The sequence below is a fragment of the Euprymna scolopes genome, chromosome 15 (assembly GCF_053919585.1).
Source record: "Euprymna scolopes isolate OS-2025 chromosome 15, ASM5391958v1, whole genome shotgun sequence".
In the NCBI taxonomy this organism is placed as follows: Eukaryota; Metazoa; Mollusca; class Cephalopoda; order Sepiida; family Sepiolidae; genus Euprymna; species Euprymna scolopes.
The window spans coordinates 96,627,168-96,646,869 of NC_136496.1; the positions used below are offsets into that span (position 1 = coordinate 96,627,168).

At 32.6% G+C, this 19,702-nt stretch overlaps 1 protein-coding gene across 2 annotated transcripts in view; it reads right to left on the reverse strand.

Moving 5' to 3' along the window:
• LOC145294008 (DNA mismatch repair protein Msh6-like) overlaps positions 1-19,074 on the reverse strand; it is a 110,108-nt gene extending 91,034 nt beyond the window's left edge. For both annotated transcript variants that reach the window (XM_080140964.1, XM_080140965.1), the window contains exons 1-5: positions 18,779-19,074; positions 13,072-13,240; positions 9,692-9,894; positions 6,652-6,728; positions 1,655-1,778 (exon numbers count right to left, since the gene is read on the reverse strand). In XM_080140964.1, the coding sequence (XP_079997090.1) occupies positions 1,655-1,778; positions 6,652-6,728; positions 9,692-9,894; positions 13,072-13,240; positions 18,779-18,959 (754 nt within the window). In that variant the 5' untranslated portion in view covers positions 18,960-19,074. The remainder of the gene's footprint in view (positions 1-1,654; positions 1,779-6,651; positions 6,729-9,691; positions 9,895-13,071; positions 13,241-18,778) is intronic.
• Positions 19,075-19,702: the final 628 nt, after the last annotated feature.

Consider the following 19,702-nt stretch of genomic DNA (forward strand, 5'->3'; position numbering starts at 1 on the left):
ATTTGATCCATACCTTTCTTTCAAGTCGGATCTCTTGAAACTATTCCAAACCATTATCTTCTATATAAGAGTGAACGTATGTGTTCAGCTTGCTTTAATAATCATGTATCCAAATTTATTTTTATGAACAAACGAAATGGCAGTTTAATCTTAAGAATAATGAAAGAATAATCATGTATGCAAATTGAAACTAGTCTTTCCTTTGAAATGCTTCCTTTTTGGAATGAAAATGTTATAATCAAAACTTTTTTTCACAATTGTTTTGTATATTTTTAAACATTAGTCTTCACTTTGAAATGTTTTCTTTAAATATCTTGTAATGAAAAAATATTTTTTAGCCTTTATATTAAATTTTTTTTTTTTTTAAGTTTACATAAAAATATAAGAAAAATGTAACATTTTATTACAAAATATAAAAATAAAAACATTTAAACCTAAAGACTTATTTTTTATGTAAACTTTTAAAATATGTTTAAAAAAGTAGATTATTTTTTATGTAGAGTTTTAAAATTAAACTGGAATCATGTAAGTATTAATCAGAAGGGACGTCAAAAAGAATTTTATTTTACATAACCAAACTTTCAAAAGAGTATGTATTTTTTATTTTAGTTGCTTACACAGGAGTGATTTGGTTTTCTGCTTTTGTAGTTGGCATATGCAGAAACAATGTTGGAGTGACACACTATGAACATTACGGACACAATCTGTACAGAAATGTAAACTATTTTTATTTACAATAAATTAGATATTATTTATTATGTTTTTTATTGGAATCCTTTGAGATAAGTAATTTGTGCATCTTATTTATTTGTGGACTGTTATCCTCATCTTCATAATTGTTGTTTAGCATGTTTCGGCCAAGTCACCCTCTGGGATTCTTTAGGTGGTTAACTACAACAGGATAGGAACGCGGAGTCTTGTAACTGTATCCCTAGTAATTACTGCTTCCCATAGTTGTTGTTGTTGTCTCACCATGTTGTAGTAAATTAATCCTCTGGCCTGCTTTGGATAGGATTGAAGCCGCTATCTTCAGACAATGCTCACCTGGAACTGTCGCAGTTAATCACCTGAAGAAGGCTAGAGGATGAGTTGGCCGAAACGTGATGAAACAACAACTATGAAGACGAGGATAACAGTCCGTAAATAAATATAATAAATAAATTAGATATTATAACATAATCCTGAAAACAGTTAAGTGGAGAACAGAGCATTCAAACATTTAAGTAACGATTTCAAACGTAGTTAGTGCACGGTAATGTGGCAAATGCAAGTGTTCATTTTTTTTTTTCCAATTTTAAATTAAGAATTTATTTTTTTTAAATCACTAGATCATAATTTACATCGTTTAAAAATGTTTCATTTTGTATATTTGGACTTACAAAAAAAAAAAAAAAAAAAGGCCACACAAAAAATTACATTTATTAGCAATCAATGATATTTCCTATATGGCCATAAGCAAATTCAGTTGCAGACATTTTTTTAATTACACAAATTACATTGACAATATTAATTATGTAAGTTTTATTTTTCTGTATACTTATTATTATAAACCTACCTATCTCCTGTATTTCTAAAAAGACATCAATGTCAGATGCAAAAAACAAAAAAACCCAACAATTTTTAAACTTTTAGAATACTTCATGTCTGTTCATACCAGAATCTCCATCAGAATCACTGTCTGATGCCACAATAATCCTTCTCCTTTTTGATGCATTCCTCTCAGGCCTTTTACTAGATTTTGAAGGAGTTTTCTTTGGACTTTCTTTAGATTTGGCTTCCTGAAAAAAAAAAAAAAAAAAAAAAAAATGCATTAAAATACATTACAAGAAAATGTCCAAGAAAAAACAAGACAGTTAAAAAGTAAAATTTAATTTAATTTATATAAATAAAACAGTAGATGTATGCGTGTCTGCCTCTGTGAAAATATTTCACCGATAATGTCTTAAACTACTGGTCACATTTTTTTTATTACATTTTCACCCCAAACAAGGCACATTGCCTTCTTTGATGTAGGGGGCTACTATCAGGGACATAAGCAACAGGGGTACTATGTAGGGAGTTGGGCAGCAAGATGTCGGTTCACGTTGAACATGTCAGTGCAGTTGGGGAAGCAGGGACCCGGAAGGGAATTCCAAAGTCTAGTGATTCTGGGCAAGAAACTACTGGCGTAGAAGGCTCTTTTACATCTAGGGATCTCTACTGTGAAGGGGGGGGGGGATTTAGTTGCTTGTCGGGTTTGTTGGGAGTATTTACGTCAAGGGAGTACAAGTGCTTGCAGTTCATCAGAGCAAGCACCGTTAAAGTACCTGTAGAACAGGCAGAGGGATGCTACATTTCATCGATGGGACAGAGGCTGAAGCCGAGATGACAGTTCAGGACCTATCAGGTAGGCAACTCTCTTTTGAACCTTGTCTAGGAGTGAGAGACTAGTAGCAGATGCACCAGCCCAAATATGACAACAATACTCCATACATGGGCAAATAGTGGCTTTATAGAGGTACAGGATACTTTCGGGCGTTAGTAGCTTTCTAACATGGTAGAGATAAACCACCTTCTTCGCACCGGTCCTGGCAATACTCTCAATGTAATTGTTCCAACTCACGTTTCCTGTGAATGTTAAGCCGAAGAGTTTAAAAGATGTACTTTCAGATAAAGAGTCATTGGCCATTGCTATTGGTGGTAGAGAAGGCTTCTTGTAATGTTTTTTCTCTTTTTTTACATAGGCATCACCAATTATCAAGGCCAAGAGACCACTCGAGGATAAGGGTTAAAGAGTGTACAGTAGAAATTGGACAATATAGTAATCATTAGTAATGGAAATTCGGTAAATTTGTTAACTTACATGGAACGGCTCATCAAAAACTTGTTTACGTTAAACTTGAAGACAACCATATTGTAGTCAGCTGGAAAGCAGGAAAATGGAAGACAATTCCATAGGCGTGCAGTTCTAAGAAAGAAGCTTTGCTCATGGAATCTATGTTTAGGTTTAGGCACAGATAAAGAGTGAGGGAAATTAGTGATAGTGTTTTCTGAAGGAAACAAGTTTAGTCAGTCTTGGCAGCATTGAATGTGACCATCCATTTCTGTCCCCAGGACATCCTCTAGGGTTTCTGCCATTTCTTTAGATATGAGTTCATTTGTTTTCCTGTCGTGTCTGTTATAGAGCGGGGTCATCAGCATCTGTACCCATCTCACATACAATTTTGTCAGGGAGGTCATTTATGAATATTAGGAATAATAGAGGTCCCTTGAGGCACTCCCGCATTTATATAATATTGTTTAGATGTACAACCGTCGAGGACAACCTGGAATTTTCTCTTATCTACGAAGGATTTAATTATGTTAAGTATTCTTCCAGTGATACCGTATAATCTGATTTTCCTGAGAAGACCATCATGGCATACCCTGTCAAAAGCCTTAGATATATCTAGAGCTACCGCTCTACTCTCCCCTGCTTTGTCCAGTGAATGGTATATAGGTTCAGAGATTACAGTTAGGATGTCTGCTTGCTTAAATCCATATTGTTGGTCAGTCAGAAGTTTAACATCTCTAAGGTGATAAACTTAATTATGGTCTCAAATATTTTGGCAAAAAGTGAGAGGAGGCTAATGGGGCGATAATTTACTGAGTCAGTTCTTTCGCCAGAATTCTTGAAAACTGGTACCACAGAAGCAGTTTTCCAGCAGGCAGGAAAGCATAACACTGAAATTAACAGGAAATAGTAATCATACACCAAGGATGGTTTATAACGAGTAAAATCTTTGTTTAGATGGATGAATAACATGTTGGCAAGTTGAAAGGCAAAATGTTTATTTCAACTTGCCAACATATATTACTTTTGCACATGCACAAATTCATTCCTGGCTTGATCTGTCGATAGCTCAAATGACAGGAAACATGGCTAAAGTGCTAAATGTTTTGATTCTAGCTGATGGCACCAAAGTCATTTTTTTTCTATCTTTTGAAATCAGTACTATATATTAAATACAATATAATATTCAAAAGAGAATTGGCTCTGTAATCTTCTATATTTATATATATATATATATATATATATATATAAAGGGCAAAATGTGTGTGTGCGTTTGTACGTCTTCCAAAAACTTTCGACACGCACGTGTCTGAACCTGCCAAGATCGCTATAGTTTTGAAGCTCAACGTCCCAGATGACAAATATCGAAAAATTGGCCAAAAACATTAATTTCTTCACCCCCAACTCACCAGTTTTCTACAAGGAGGGGTCGGTTTTTCTACCAACATTTTTGCAAGTCATCGTCTCCTTTCGATTGACTAGTTTTAATTTCAACGTTTGCGACTTCCGGTTTTGTCATGGATGCATCAGCAAAGAAATATTTTTTCGTCTTCTTTTCCCCCTCCGTGTTACGGATTTGAGCCTGCCTGTCTGCCTACTACCACTGTTTTTTAACACCTCTCTCCACCCAAACTGCCTACTGTTCTGATGCTACTGTTGTTTTGTTCAGGCGTCCTTACTGGACACACCCATGCAATGCTGGGTACCCCTACTAGTAATAAATACAACATCTGCATGAATTAAAATATATCTAAATGTATTTTTCGACGGGGCAAGGCAAGGTGTCTCTTGCTCGCATCTAATACAAATTTACTTTTTTTTTTTTTAAAATATTATTTAAGTATTAAAAGTTCTGGAAGCTATTTAGATCCAACTAGTGGGGGTGCCTGGCGTTGCCTAAGTGTTTGGAGGTGTGTGTTAAGAAAAAAAAAAAGTTGTAGTAGGCAGGCAGGCAGGCGCAAACCCGAAGCCTTGACATGAAGGTGGAAAAGAAAGCGAAAGAAAACGTGATATCTTACCGCAAGGCAAGGACAGGAAGTGAAAAATGTTCTAATTTAGCAATCAAAAAGTTGACATGCAGAAAGTGAAAGTTAAGTGAATGAGTTCACGGAGGCGAAGAAATGAAATTAGTTTGGCTGTAAACCAATTAAGCTTTCAGCTTTCTGCCATACTTGTTTCCCACACCAGCTCCCCCAAAAAGGGGGGGGGGGCTCTGGCAGTGTGTTAATGAATAGCAATTGTCTGATATGAAGGGTATTCCCCACAAGCTGATTGCCTTTCAACACGTGCTGGCCACGAAGGCCAGTGAATCACTGTTATTGATTTTCAGTTTCACTTTTATATGAAAAACACCAACAAACACGTGACAGAACAGAATAGCGCAAATTTTATAAAAGTTGATCAAAATAAATCTAGAGATGATATCCCTTCACAAATCGTAGATATTATAATCTAGGGGGTTTATAAAAAGTTCTAAAACATAGTAACCGCTCAGAGAACTATCGGGTGCAAAAATAGAGAAATGTAGACTACAATAAGCGTGCAAACTTCGAAAGGGGATCCAGATGAAATAAAAGGCTCAAATTCGCGGCTGGGTGTTTTCTTTCGGAGAAAGAAATTCATGTGCAGCATTCACAGAACCAAAAAGGGAGAACAAGATATGTGTCCATTTTATTGGTGTCCTAACAATGTTATTCATCTGTAAAAAAACTGACTGCATATATTATTGTCCACACCTTAATTGACTGTTATTAATACATGCTAACACACACACACACACATAACGAACATTATATAGACACGAACAATGCTCAGCCATACATATAGACATTGTTATATATGCACAAGTATGTAACATTTCCCTGTGTTGAAATTATTTTTAAAATAAGCAATATTATTCTATCAACAGTTTTCTAAATTACATTAAAAACATTTTTATTTTTTGGAATAATTTAGAGCTCAGATTTATATTATGAGAGAGGGATTAATATAAAATTACACTTTACCTTTCTCCCAAGATGGTAGTAATGTCTGGAAAGATTTTTTTATTTTTTTTATTACAATTTCACCCCAAACAAGGCACAGTGCCACTTTGATGTAGGGGGCTACTATCGGGGTCATAAGTTGCAGGGATGTTATGTAGGGAATTGAGAGGGTGAGAGGTGCTGGACAAAATGGATTGTGCAGAATACCAAACATGCAAAACAAATAGACCATCAGCCGACTCCTCATCTACAGGATTGTGGCCCCAGGAAAGGCACTACAACCATCCCGATATTATACAACTGATGATGGCACAGCTGCTTTAAGTGCCAATAAAGAATTAGGGCTCCTGTACTATCAGTCGGAAACAGCAGCCAGAAACTGTTAATCCGGTACCATCAACCCATCAGACAAAAATCAACCCAATCTAATTGCATTGGCATAAATGGTACTCAAACACCCCCCAAAGTGCTTAGTTTTAGGGAATGGGATGTGGCGGGAGCAGGGAACAGCTTTAATTGCCCTAGTCAGGAAACAAGGTCGACCATTAGGTGTTTCTGTCTAGTTCCTGTGATCACACCTCTGCACCTGACTAATGGGCAAAGAAGGAGCATGAAAGCCAGGCGCTCACAACAGAACAGATCTTACACTAACACCCTCCACCTGAAGGGAGCATTAATTACTATAACTTTGGCAATTATGGTTATTGATTTGATAAAAGAAAATTTTTCTTTTTTAAATTAATTTTAAGATATTTCATACATGTTCGACTCACATAAATTAATACATTTGTACACATTAGAATTCTTAAAAGAAAAACAAAAGTTAGTTAAAAATAAAAAGACTATTTCACTTACTTTTAGGGATTTATCGCCAACATTTTCCTTGCTTTTGTCAGAGTCATCATCTTCACTCATCGATTCGTCAAACATTCCTTTTAAGAAAGTAAAAATAAACTAAAATCTTCAGAAATTGCAAACAGCCAGAAAAAGTGCAAAATTATTTTTCATAAGCAATTAACTCATTTTACAAAATGGCACGTAAATTAATCTGAGGTTGCAGTATGAAGGTAACAATTTATGAGGAAGTTAATGTCATAGTCTGAGAAGACTGTGGTCCAATTATCAATGACAAAAAAACTGAAATCGAGACAAATTTCCAAACTTGAACCACCCCTTTTTTGTTCAAAGAAATGTCATTTAAATCCCCCACCCCCAATTATAAATTGTTTGAAATCTTAACTATCATAAGAAAAGTAACATTTTCAGCAAGAAAAAAAAAGAGGGAAATAAGGCAGACATGACAGAAGCATAGAGAACAAGAGAAAAAAAGGAAAGAGAGAAAGAATGAGATAAAATCCAGTCAATTAAAAGATTAAAAAATAAAAATAAATAAAATCAGCCTTTTTTTATTTAAAAAGAAAAAAAAATGTAGAACTTGCATCACTACATAGTGAGAATGAGTGTAAAAAAGATTAATTTCAACAGCTAACACATTGAATCATCTTAATATGATTTAAAGCACATTAGAGATCAAGCTTTTTTTTAAATAATAGTAATCTTGTGAGAGAAGCATACTAATGAAGCTGATAGTTGGTAAGAAATTTTTCCCAGTTATGTGTTAGTTGAATAAAAAACATGCTAAATGTGAGACATTTTTCAGTACTACTTGAGAGAGAGATTAATTTTTGGATTTTGTTTTTAATTTAAAAAAATTTAACAAGCTTTGCAAACTTTTTTTTTTTTTTTAATATTAGCCACAAGAGGAAACGTCTTAGCATAGTTCTAACAATGCCTGTCTTGTCTTAGCAGACCTTTCTTTAAGGCCATCTGTTCAAGTATTACCTCCTTTTTCAAGAATGGGAGCAGAATTTATTGCTGACACCTGAGGCACCCCTACCAGGGAATGTAGATGGGAGGGTAGTTGGAAGAAGGGATACTGGTTTTCCTCACATTACACTGACATTGTGTCACATATTGCTACTCTTCTGTTAAAACTTGCCAAAAAATCCTTGGCACATTATGATTCTAGAGTTTCATTTACAAGAGGCCCAACCCTTAGGTATGGTTTGTTTCAGTCCTACGAGATCATACTCCCATGCATCATTTCCTCTTTCAGAAAGGAAGGGAGTCTCTACAATTATATAAATGCAAATTTGTGTGTGTGAGTTCGTTCCTTATAGACTCTGAAACAGCTACAGATTTTCTTTAAAATTTACAGAACTTTAGTGTACAAGCCTGAGAGTGATCTTAGTTAAGTTTTGTCTCAGAATATCCCCGATAATTACCAATAATCAAAATTTATCTATCATCAGTAAAGCCATTTTTTTCCATGTCATCACTTAGCAACAATGATAGAACAATGTCCTGTGAAAATTCTACTGTGGGTAAGTTAATAGCGTTTTTTTTGTTTTCAAACCGTGCACGCAAATTTCTTAATTTGTTTTTTCGTTAACTTGAAAGAAGTTTATATACATAAATTTTATAGAAGAAACAGTAGGTTCTCCAGAGTGCAATGTAAAATAACATATTTTGAACCAAGTTATTACATTCCTCCCAGATTTCAATGATAATAAAAATATAAGTGTGAAATATTCATTGATTATCATTCAATCCTAGGCAATGTTGGGTCTCCCTGCTAATATATACTAAAGCCAAGTTTAATGTTTGATTCCTTAAGGTTTTCCTATACACCTCCTACACCCTCACTTCACACATATGAAATTTAATGATGAAATTTAATGTAAAATGATCTTCAGCTTTGGCGCCATTTTAGCTTTTTAGAGCAAATCCGCTAATTTTTTAAGTTATGGGGGTGATAAATTCTGTGCAGCTATTTGGGGTGGGGGTAGGGGTATAATGAAGTTAGTAAAAAAAAAAGAAAAAAAAAATCTTACTCTACCACTAACCTTAGGCCCAAGTAACAAGATCCCTAATCCCACTTATCACAAAGAAAAAAACTTGTAAAACCACATGCAATCACTTAAAGGAAAAAAAAATAAGAAAAGCCCCCCCCCCCTCATGATTAATTGCCCTAAAACATTAGTATGACTCATAAATGTGGCCATTTTACATTAAATTCATATATGAAACCGATTCTAAAATAATTGTTCCATTTAATTCTCCTTTGTGTGTTCACTAATAGCCACTTAAACAAAGTAGAATAGCATCGGGTGAAGGAAGAGAAGTGAGTGTCAATCTACAATATCATTTCTTTTTTTCATATTGAAAGTATCAACTGATGTTTTTAAGAGACAGGAAGTTATACATTGATGAAACAAAAGTCTTCTACCTCCCTTCTCCATGACTCGTTTGAAGTTTGACAAAATTAAAATTTTCCAAACAGAGGGGGGGGGGGGGGTCAAAGTAAAGCAAAACAATGTGACAAAAAAGGAAAAAAGAAGAAAAGATTAAACACGAGAGGGGGGGGAATAAGAGAAAGAAAAATAAAATTGAGCATAATGCTCTAGTGGTTTAGCATTTTCTTATATATATATATATATATATATATAAAAAATATATATAAAAAATATATATAAAAAAAAAAAAGAAAATTACAAAAAGTGGAGAAATTACATTTCATAAAAAAAATTGTACAAATTTGTAAAAAAAATTTTTTTGTTAATGAATGTAAGGTGGTTATCGTTAATAGTGTAGACTGAGTAGAATTTGGATTATTTAAGAGGACGGCTTAACAAGAACTTGTTTACATTGGACTTGAAGGCTATCATATTGTAATTGGCCGAGAAGCAGACCAGTGGAACAGTGTTTGATGAGTTTTAAATTTTATCAAATGCATGTGTGATATGCTATGAACAGAAATAGATATGCATTTTTTATAGGATTATGTTTTTTTTATACAAAAAACCTATTTATATTGTAAAGAACTGATATTCACCATCCAAGTCTTTCATATCATCATCTTCGTCCTCATCTTCAGAAGGTTGTAATTCTACAAGAAGTCCAAGACGTTCTTCTTTAGACATTTTCATTGCTTTGTCAGCATTGGTAACCGCTTTTCTTTGAGAAAGATCCGGGCAGAAATAGATTCCTCCAACTCTATTTTCCTTGGAATCTGCGCCAGTAAATGACCGAACATACCTTAAAAATAATTTTAAAAATAAATAAAAATCCAAACAATTTAAATGGTTGAAGTGCAGTGTCAAAGGCTAGCCATAAACGGCTGCAGAGACAAAAACAAATCCTATAGGCATTATCACATACACATAGTACTTGAACTTCCCCCAGATGTATATACTCCCGACTAACATGACAAGCAGCTAAATTCAACCCCTTCACCATAGAAGTCTCTAGATGTCAGAAAGCCTCCTACTTTAAATTTTGGAATTCCTCTGTTTCCCTAGCTGTAATAACCTGCAGAAGTTTTAAATGTAAGGTGAATATATATTTTGTTGCCCAACTCCCCACAGTCGTCTCTTAGACATGATCCCAAATAGTAGCCCTTACTTCCAAATGGCAATATGCTGTGTTTGGGGTGAAATAAATAAATAAATAAAAAAGAAAGAAAAGAAAGAAAGAAAGAAAAGAAAAAAAAAGAAAAAAAAGAAAAAAAAGAAAAAGAAAGAAAAGAAAAGAAAAAGAAAAAAAGAAAAGAAAAAAAAGAAAAGAAAAAGAAGAAAAGAAAAAAAGAAGAAAAGAAAAAAGAAAGAAAAGAAAAAGAAGAAAGAAAAAAGAAGAAAAGAAAGAAAAGAAAAAAGAAAAAAAAGAAAGAAAAGAAAAAAGAAAAAAAGAAAGAAAAGAAAAAAGAAAAAAAGAAAGAAAAGAAAAAAGAAAAAAAGAAAGAAAAGAAAAAAGAAAGAAAAGAAGAAAAAAAAAGAAAAAAAAGAAAAGAAAAAGAAAAAGAAAAGAAAGAAAAGAAAGAAAAAAAAGAAAAGAAAAGAAAAAAAAGAAAGAAAAGAAAAAAAGAAAGAAAAGAAAGAAAAGAAAAAAAAGAAAGAAAAGAAAGAAAAGAAAAAAAAGAAAGAAAGAAAAAAAAGAAAGAAAAGAAAAAAGAAAAAAAAGAAAAGAAATAAGAAAGAAAAGAAAGAAAAGAAAAATGAAAAAAAAGAAAAAAGAAAAGAAAAAAGAAAGAAAAGAAAACAAAGAAAGAAAAGAAAAAAAGAAAGAAAGAAAGAAAAAAGAAAGAAAAGAAGAAAGAAAGAAAAGAAAAAAGAAAAAAAGAAAGAAAAGAAAAAAGAAAAAAAAGAAAGAAAAGAAAAAAGAAAAAAAAGAAAGAAAAGAAAAAAGAAAAAGAAAAGAAAGAAAAGAAAAAAGAAAAAAAAAAGAAAGAAAAGAAAAAAGAAAAGAAAAAGAAAAGAAAAAAGAAAAAAAAAGAAAGAAAAGAAAAAAGAAAAAAGAAAGAAAAGAAAAAAGAAAAAAGAAAGAAAAGAAAAAAGAAAGAAAAAAAAGAAAGAAAAGAAAAAAGAAAAAAAAGAAAGAAAAGAAAAAAAGAAAGAAGAAAAGAAAAAAAAGAAAGAAAAGAAAAAAGAAAAAAAAGAAAAGAAAAAAAAGAAAAGAAAAAAGAAAGAAAAGAAAAAGAAAGAAAGAAAAAAAAAGAAAGAAAAGAAAAAAGAAAGAAAAAACAGAAAGAAAAGAAAAAAGAAAAAAGAAAAAGAAAAAAAAAAAGAAAGAAAAGAAAAAAGAAAAAAAGAAAAGAAAAAGAAAAAAAAGAAAAAAAAAAGAAAAAAAAAAAGAAAAGAAAAAAGAAGAAAAAAGAAAAAAGAAAAAAGAAAAAAAAGAAAGAAAAGAAAAAAGAAAAAAAAGAAAGAAAAGAAAAAAGAAAAAAAGAAAGAAAAGAAAAAAGAAAAAAAGAAAGAAAAGAAAGAAAAGAAAAAAAGAAAAAAGAAGAAAGAAAAAAAGAAGAAAAAAAAGAAAAGAAAAAAGAAAAAAAAGAAAAGAAAAAAGAAAAAAAAGAAAAGAAAAAAGAAAAAAAAAGAAAAGAAAAAGAAAGAAAAAGAAAAGAAAAGAAAGAAAAAGAAAAGAAAAAGAAAAAAGAAAAGAAAAAAAGAAAAAGAAAAGAAAAAAAGAAAAAGAAAAGAAAAAAAGAAAAAGAAAAGAAAAAAAGGAAAGAAAAAAAGAAAAGAAAAGAAAAAAAGAAAAGAAACTCATGCTATGATTATGAATTATATGTTTTTGTTCTGCTTCTAGCTCATGGTACACAAGTCTTTTTTTTTTTTTTTTTACTTTTCAAAATCACTACTATTGTTGTGTAACAGGAGGCTCATATTGGGAACATAACGAGACATGTATAACGGGGGTACATATTACATGAATAACGATGATAAATATGGAGGGAGACATATTAGACTGCAGATATGATACAACAATTCTGATACACATATAGAGAGGAGGAGATACTTCACTTATGATGGTGGGGAAGACAATACTTGAAAGAGTTACACAAAGTTCGTTATAAGATGATGATGAAACACATTTACCTTCAGGAATTCAAACTTGGATCTACATGGTCTAATCTTCTACCCTTCGCTTCTAAGACGCTCTCCTCTTCAATTGACTATCTCTCTCATCAACTCTTGACTGTCTTCCGACTAACTCCGAACCCACAGAATCCTATATTGAGAAATCTTTGTTTATGACGTCAGAAGTGTGGTTTTCAAGCGCGACTAATTTTCACATGTTTGTCAAAACACACTTTTGGCAAACAAAAGAATCCTCAATTCTAATATCTAACCTATTTTTAAACAATATATCTTTAATTTGCATTGTCCATTCTTTTAACTGGCATATTTAATGTTCAGATTTCTAAAAGAATGGACAATCGACTCTTTTTCCGACATAAGCAATATTTAACTATTTCTAATAGAATTAACAATAGACTTAATTTCTAACATTCCATTTCTTTAACACTTGCTTACAGGGTTCGATTCTAGCCTTATCCTAATCTCATTTTCACTTATCTAGTATGCCTTCTTACTTATATAAGAGGGGGGCAGCCCTTCCATGTAACACTATATATTAAGTATAATATAATAATTAAGAGAATCTGCAGGAATTAAAATATAATATTTAAGCATATTTAACGACTGGGTAACATTATAAAAATAGGAGATAAAAAAAATAGTTTCTATTAAATTCAAAATCCAGAAAATTTTTTGGGAAGCTGTATTTTCCCCAAATTAAAAAAAATTAAATAAATAAAAATAAGACCTTGTCTGCTTCTGCAAATAAAAACTTCATGACCTTGATTGTAATAGTTATAGTCAGAAGAAGCACAAACGAATGCTTTATATGAAAAGCAAATTTAACGTTTATACTCACTTTGCCTTGACCCAAGCTCGAGAAACTGGATCATCAAAAAACTGGACATGCACTTCGGCTACTTTTCCGGTCTTCAGATGAGTATTGGTGGTTGGGTGGTTACACACCAAACTTGGCCACCAAGGGTAACCTTCTAATTTTGACCACACAACATCTCCAACAGCAAAATCTGAAAAATTAATAAAGTTATTCATGATGTGTTAAATATTGAGCCAGTAATCCCACTATTACATAAAATGGTTAGTTGAAAATAACAGGGAACGAAAGTTCAGCTGGAGCAGACTTGTTGAACTCAAAGTTAGAATTACTGATCTGTGGAGATTGATGGACATGTCAGAGAGAGAGAGAGAGAGAGAGAGAGAGAGAGAGAGAAGTCTTCAGTTTCTTGGATGCACTACATATTTGAACATGTTAAGATAGAAATGCGCTGACAAGATATGATTAAACAATGATTATTGATCTCTACCTCCTTCTCCAATTGGTTGCGAAATGTCGGTTATTTCACTAAGAAAAAAGTGAGTTGAGTTTCTTTTCTCTTCCTTTATTGGTTTCCTTGCGACAGTGTCTACATGTTAAAAGGTGTGCAACGGTACATTAAGAGCCGACATTACTTTTATTTCAAAGTAAATGAACGCTTTAAAAATAAAAAATAAAAAAACTCATTCAAGTAGGTTAAACAGTAATATATTTTTGCCTTTGGTAACATCCGTTATATGAGGGGCGTGCAATAAGTAATGCCCCTGACCCACTTCCAGTTGTCTGATCTAGCTGAAATGTTGCATGTGCAATAATTTATATCTCTACGGGTTATGTGGCAAATTACAGCTTTGAACTAATTGTGGTTTCTGTTTTATAGGTGTTTGAACTGAGTCAGGTGTGAAATGGAGCCTGTTGAATGTCGAGCAGTGATCCGGTTTTTGTATTTGAAAGGACGCACACCACAGGAGACTTTTGATGAAATGAAAGAAACTTATGGTGATAATGCCCCAATATATGACCTTGTAAAACACTGGCATTGTGAATTCAAATATGGCCGAAAGTCTATGGAAACAGCTCCCAGACCTGGTCCCCTCCCTGCAATTAAAGAGGCACCTGTCTGTCAAGTTGAGGCTGCTATTTTGGAAGATCGGCGCATTACTATTCGCCAAATAGCCCAAGATGTCAAGATTAGTACAGGGTCTGTGGAAACTATCATTCATGACCATTTGCATATGCATAAGGTGTCTGCCAGATGGATTCCCAGGTTGCTCACACCATTCCAGAAGCGAGAACGCATTGAGTGCTCGAGGATGAATTTGGAGATGTGCCAAGAAGATGAGTCAAAGTTTTTCAAAAGACTGATTACACACGATGAAACTTGGGTCCATCACTAGAGACCAAAGCCCAGTCAATGCAGTGGAAGCACTTGGACTCACCACCTCCAAAGAAGGCAAGGTTGCAGCCCTCCACTGGCAAGGTCATGCTCGCAGTCTTCTGGGACCAGGACGGAGTAGTGATGACAGATTTCCTGGTAAAGGGTACAACAATTACAGGAGCCTATTATGCTTCACTTTTGAGGAAATCAAGGGAAGCTATCAAAATCAAGAGGCGGGGCAAGATCAGCAAAGATACCCTCCTCCTGCAGGACAATGCTCCGGTCCACAACTCATATGTCGCCAGATCAGAAGCATGGCCATGTGGTTATGAAATACTCCCCCATCCTCCCTTCTCTCCTGACCTTGCACCCTCTGACTTTCACCTCTTCCCAGCCATGAAGTTGTTTTTGAAAGGAAAGCATTTCCCAGATGATGCAACCTTGATTTCTGAAGTCATGTCGTGGTTGGAGGACCAACCTGGGGTGTTCTACAAAAACGGTCTCCAGAGCTGCATCAAACGATGGGAGAAATGCATAACTCTGGGTGGTTCCTATGTAGAGAAAGACGAATAACTGTGCCAAGTTTCGTTGCTCTACTGCTATGGGAAGTGGGTCAGGGGCATAACTTATTGCATGCCCCTCATAGATTTATTGCGTTTTTTACATTTTTTTTCTCTTTTGATTTTCAAACCATAAAAACTACTTCGCCCATTTACAGGACTAGCTCAAGAATATCTGCTGATATTTGGAAACAAGTCCTGCATTTTCATATGTTGTAAATTTTTTTTTTTTTTTTTTTTTTTTTTTTAAATTAGCAGTTTATTTGAAACTTCAGATATGTTTTATTCTACCAAGTCCTTTGAAAAAGTGTTAAAAAAATCAAATATATAATAAAAAATAATGTTACCAAAGGCAAGATAGGTTACTCTTCTACCTAACTGGGTAGGTTTTTAACATTTTTACTTAATGTAAAAAGCGTTTTCAAAGGGTACATGACCACAAGAAAAACATGGCTGTGTAACAAATACAGTGTAATCACTTTTTCTTGTGCTCGCATACCCTTTGAACTTGCTTGTGTTTCGAGCCGATTAAACATTTTTACATTTTAGTAAAAATACTAAAAACCTATCCAGTTAGGTAAAAGACTAGCTTATCTTGCCTTTGGTAATATTTATTTGTTATATATTTGATTTTTTTACCACATTTTCGAAGGACTGTAGACAGTAAAACATACCCGAAGCTTCTTTTAAATACTACAAAAGTTAGGATGATAATATTAAATTACAGTTGCATTGTGTTAATATAGGGGGTGGGGGTTAAATCTGCGGCGCATGTTGGAGGTACCTAGAGAACAGTAGCCCAAATAATACAAAATTATCAGTCCTCATCTAAAAATATTTCCCAAACATAAGCAAAGTCAGGGCGGACGTTGTCGACAGTCCCCCCCCCCTTCCTAAATTCAGCAATTTTTCATTCAGTCTGTAATCGATGATATTAATAGGAAAAAAGTTTGTTTTTTTTAAAAAAAGTGAAAATTGTGGAATTTAGGAGGAGGTAGGTGTGTCAGAAACTGTGAAAAATATTGAATAATTCGACCCCCTGTCTTTCCAAGCTACTCGAAAAATGTAATTGAAACCCTGATTCTTTTTTTTTTTTTTTTTTTTTTTCAATTAAAAGGAGCAAGGACCAAGGTTTCATTTAAAAAACAACGTGATTAAAAAAACAAAAAAAAGGTTTTAAACTTCGGACTTTAAAGGTAAATTTCTAAAAAAAAACAAAAAAAAACAAAAATAAACACTTTTTGTTCTAAATTTGAATATATTATTTATTGATTTTTTTATCTTCAATTTGTGATATATAAAACTTTTGTGAGTAAATTAATTATTTACTTTTTAATAGACATTTCAAAATGGGGGGGGGCGTGAATTAAAAAAAAAAAAAAACGTTTGTCTAAAATATTATATTCGGTTTATTGGAAAGAGCATAAAATTTCACATTGACCCTGAAAATATCGTAAAAATAGAATCAATAGAAAAATTGATAGATTTTTAAAGTTTAAAAATTGCATACTACTGAACTCTTAAAATTCAATTACTGTTTAAAAAAAAATATCTATTACTTTTTATACAACTTTAGTTGGTAATCTCCAAAAATACCGTTAGGGCTTACAACATGGCCGCCAGAAGAGTCAACAAAACACTGCGAATAAAATATATAAAACTCGTAATTTCTGTTTTTAAAGTGGGTTGTCAATTTTCTTTATGAAATATACTTCCAAAATAAACTGTTACAGTCGTTTAAAACATAATAGAAGTAATATTTTTTTATTTTTTAAAAACAATGTTTACAAAATGTCTACGAACGTGCGTAGACATTTTGTAAACATTGTTTTTTTAAAATAAAAAATAATACTTCTATTATGTTTTAAACGACTGTAATAGTTTATTTTGGAAGTATATTTCATAAAGAAAATTGACAACCCACTTTAAAAACAGAAATTACGAGTTTTATATATTTTATTCGCAGTTTTTTGTTGACTCTTCTGGCGGCCATGTTGTAAGCCCTAACGGTATTTTTGGAGATTACCCTTTAGTTTATTTTGGAAGTATAATTCTTAAAGAAAATAAACAACCACCTTTTAAAAGAGAAATTACGAGTTTTTTATATTTTATTCGCAGTTTCGTGTTAGGGGTGTCAAAAATTCCTATCAAAATTCTGATACACCTAAGGAGGGGGCACTCGACAACGTCTGTCAAAGTCAGTTTTAGTTAGCATCGGTTGTACATTTCAGCTATAAAAACCATGTTACTACTGAACTGTCATTATGGCGTGTTTACGTTTTGTTTCTCTAAGATTTACAAAAATGTAAGACGCTCCAGAAGAATAGACGACCATAAATGCGACCGTACCGCACCGCACCGGTGTCAGATAAAAACCTAGCCTCGATATGAAAATGTTCCGATTACCAAACCGGACGGCGGACGGACCGCCTGTTTTAGTTTAAAATAAACAAATTGACAAGAAAATATGTGAAACTTTTGAATACGTTTTTATCATTATTTTATTTATTTTATTTTATTTTTATTTTTTTGTCAATGTGCACGAGGTTGTCCAATCTCCAAAGAGTGTTTATTCCGAAAGCCGTTCTTAACATGGGGAGGTTGGCGGGTGTTTATTCCGAAAGGTATTTTATTTTCAACCTCCCGTAATCAACTTTTAAAGGTAAGTCTTCGGGTGGTCACCCAGTACACTTTCACCTTTTTTAAGATATATTTTACAGATTTATTTTAAACTATAACGGGTTTGTATTACTGTACACAAAAATCCGAAAAAGTTGTCAAAAAAACAAATAAAATATATAACAAATAAATGTTATCGAAGGCAAGATAAGTTACTTTTCTACCTAACTGGATAATTTTTTTTAGTGTTTGTATTTAATGTAACATGTTTATCAGCTCGAAAAACATACAATGTTTAACTGATGTATTTGAAAATTGCAAATGGCGGGGCAGGGGCACTCTCTGGTAAACACGGTAAGCTTGGGAAAACGAGTTAAAACTAAAAAAATACACAAAACACTGTTAAAAACTCACCGAATATAGGTCAGCCTATGTCATGGTAACATATATTGAGCGAGTTTCTAACAATATTTTTGTTAGTTTTAACTCATTTTCCCAAGCTTACCGTGTTTACCAGAGAGTGCCCCGCCATTTGCAATTTTCGAATACATCGGTAAACACTGTATGTTTTTCGAACCCAATAAACATGTTAGATTTAATAAAAACACTAAAAACATATCCAGTTAGGTAGAAAAGTAACATTTTGCCTTTGATAACATTTGTTATATATTTGTTTTTTGACAACTTTTTCGAATCTATGCGTACAGTAATACAAACTCATTTTAAATTTATACCATTCAATTAAAAATTACAATGTTGAAATCTATTTTCATTTGTTGCAACGAAAAACAACATTGACACCCACTTTAAAAAAATAACCTCGTGTTCATATGTTTTCACAAATAAAAGTTTAAATGAAAATTTCGTATCTAAAAATTTTAAAGTAAAGCATTAGAAACGATACTAAAACTGAAACATGATAAATAAATTACCAACATAAAAAAGAAAAGAATTTTGACATTATTTCAGCACGGTCCATTCATTTCGTTTAAGCATCAAAATATAAATAAACTTTTTTTTTTTTAATTTTATTTTTAACTTACATGAACAAAATAAAAAATATCTTTCCTTGGAAAAGATATTTAAAATTTAATTTAAATTACGATTATTTATTTATTTTTATTCAACAACCAGTGAAAAAACTTGAAATTAGTACTTTTTCGTTATGTCTTACCCGGTGTTGCGTCGCCATTTTTTAAATTTTCTTTGCTGACGGGAGTTCGATTCGGAGTAGTACTGTTGGATTTCGTAGTTTTCGGCGTATTATTGTTACTCTTCGGAGACAGTACATGATTATCTTCCGATTTCTTCGGAGTTTTCGAAAAATAGGCAAACAATGTGTTGACCTTTGACATGCTTAATACCTTGCAATAACGGAATTTCTTCTCGTCTAAGACGGTAGACGAATAAAAACAAACAAAAAAACCCCACTCTCCTGAATTCTCCCGCGTTAATCCATACGTGTTAATGTCACGTGTCGAATTTCCCGCGGTTTTAATTTACTTTTTTTATTCTTTCCTCCCATGGAAAAAAAAAAACAAAAAAATCGTTTGAATTTACTATAGTACTCAATTCATTTGAACCAGAAAAATGAATTTAGGTTAAAATGACACGATAAACATGGCCCGAGGGGATAAATTAAATACAATACAATACAATATAAAGAGGAAAAAATTAAGAAATTTGTCAAGTTAGTTTTTTTATCGCTCTAAAATTGATATTAAAACACTACTTATTCTATTGCTATTTGTTTGCTTCCCCCCACGAGAGCAAAATATGACACAAGATTGTTTTTAATGAGGGAAAACTAGCTCCTCAAAAAAAGGTATTTCGGAAGTAGGTAAAAATAAAAGTTGCCTTCGTATATAGAAGCGTTACCTTTACATTGACTAAGGACAAATTAACTTAAGTGTGGCATCAGAACAGATGTTACACTGCAAAAAGTTATTTATTTCTGAAAAAATACAAAATAAATTAAAGCACTAGGTCATTCAAAAGTGTTTGAGGAGGGCTGCCTCTGGTCATCCTTGTCACTTTACCTTATATATGGCTATCATTTCACTTGCTAGAATCTTCACACACCATAATGTATTTGAGG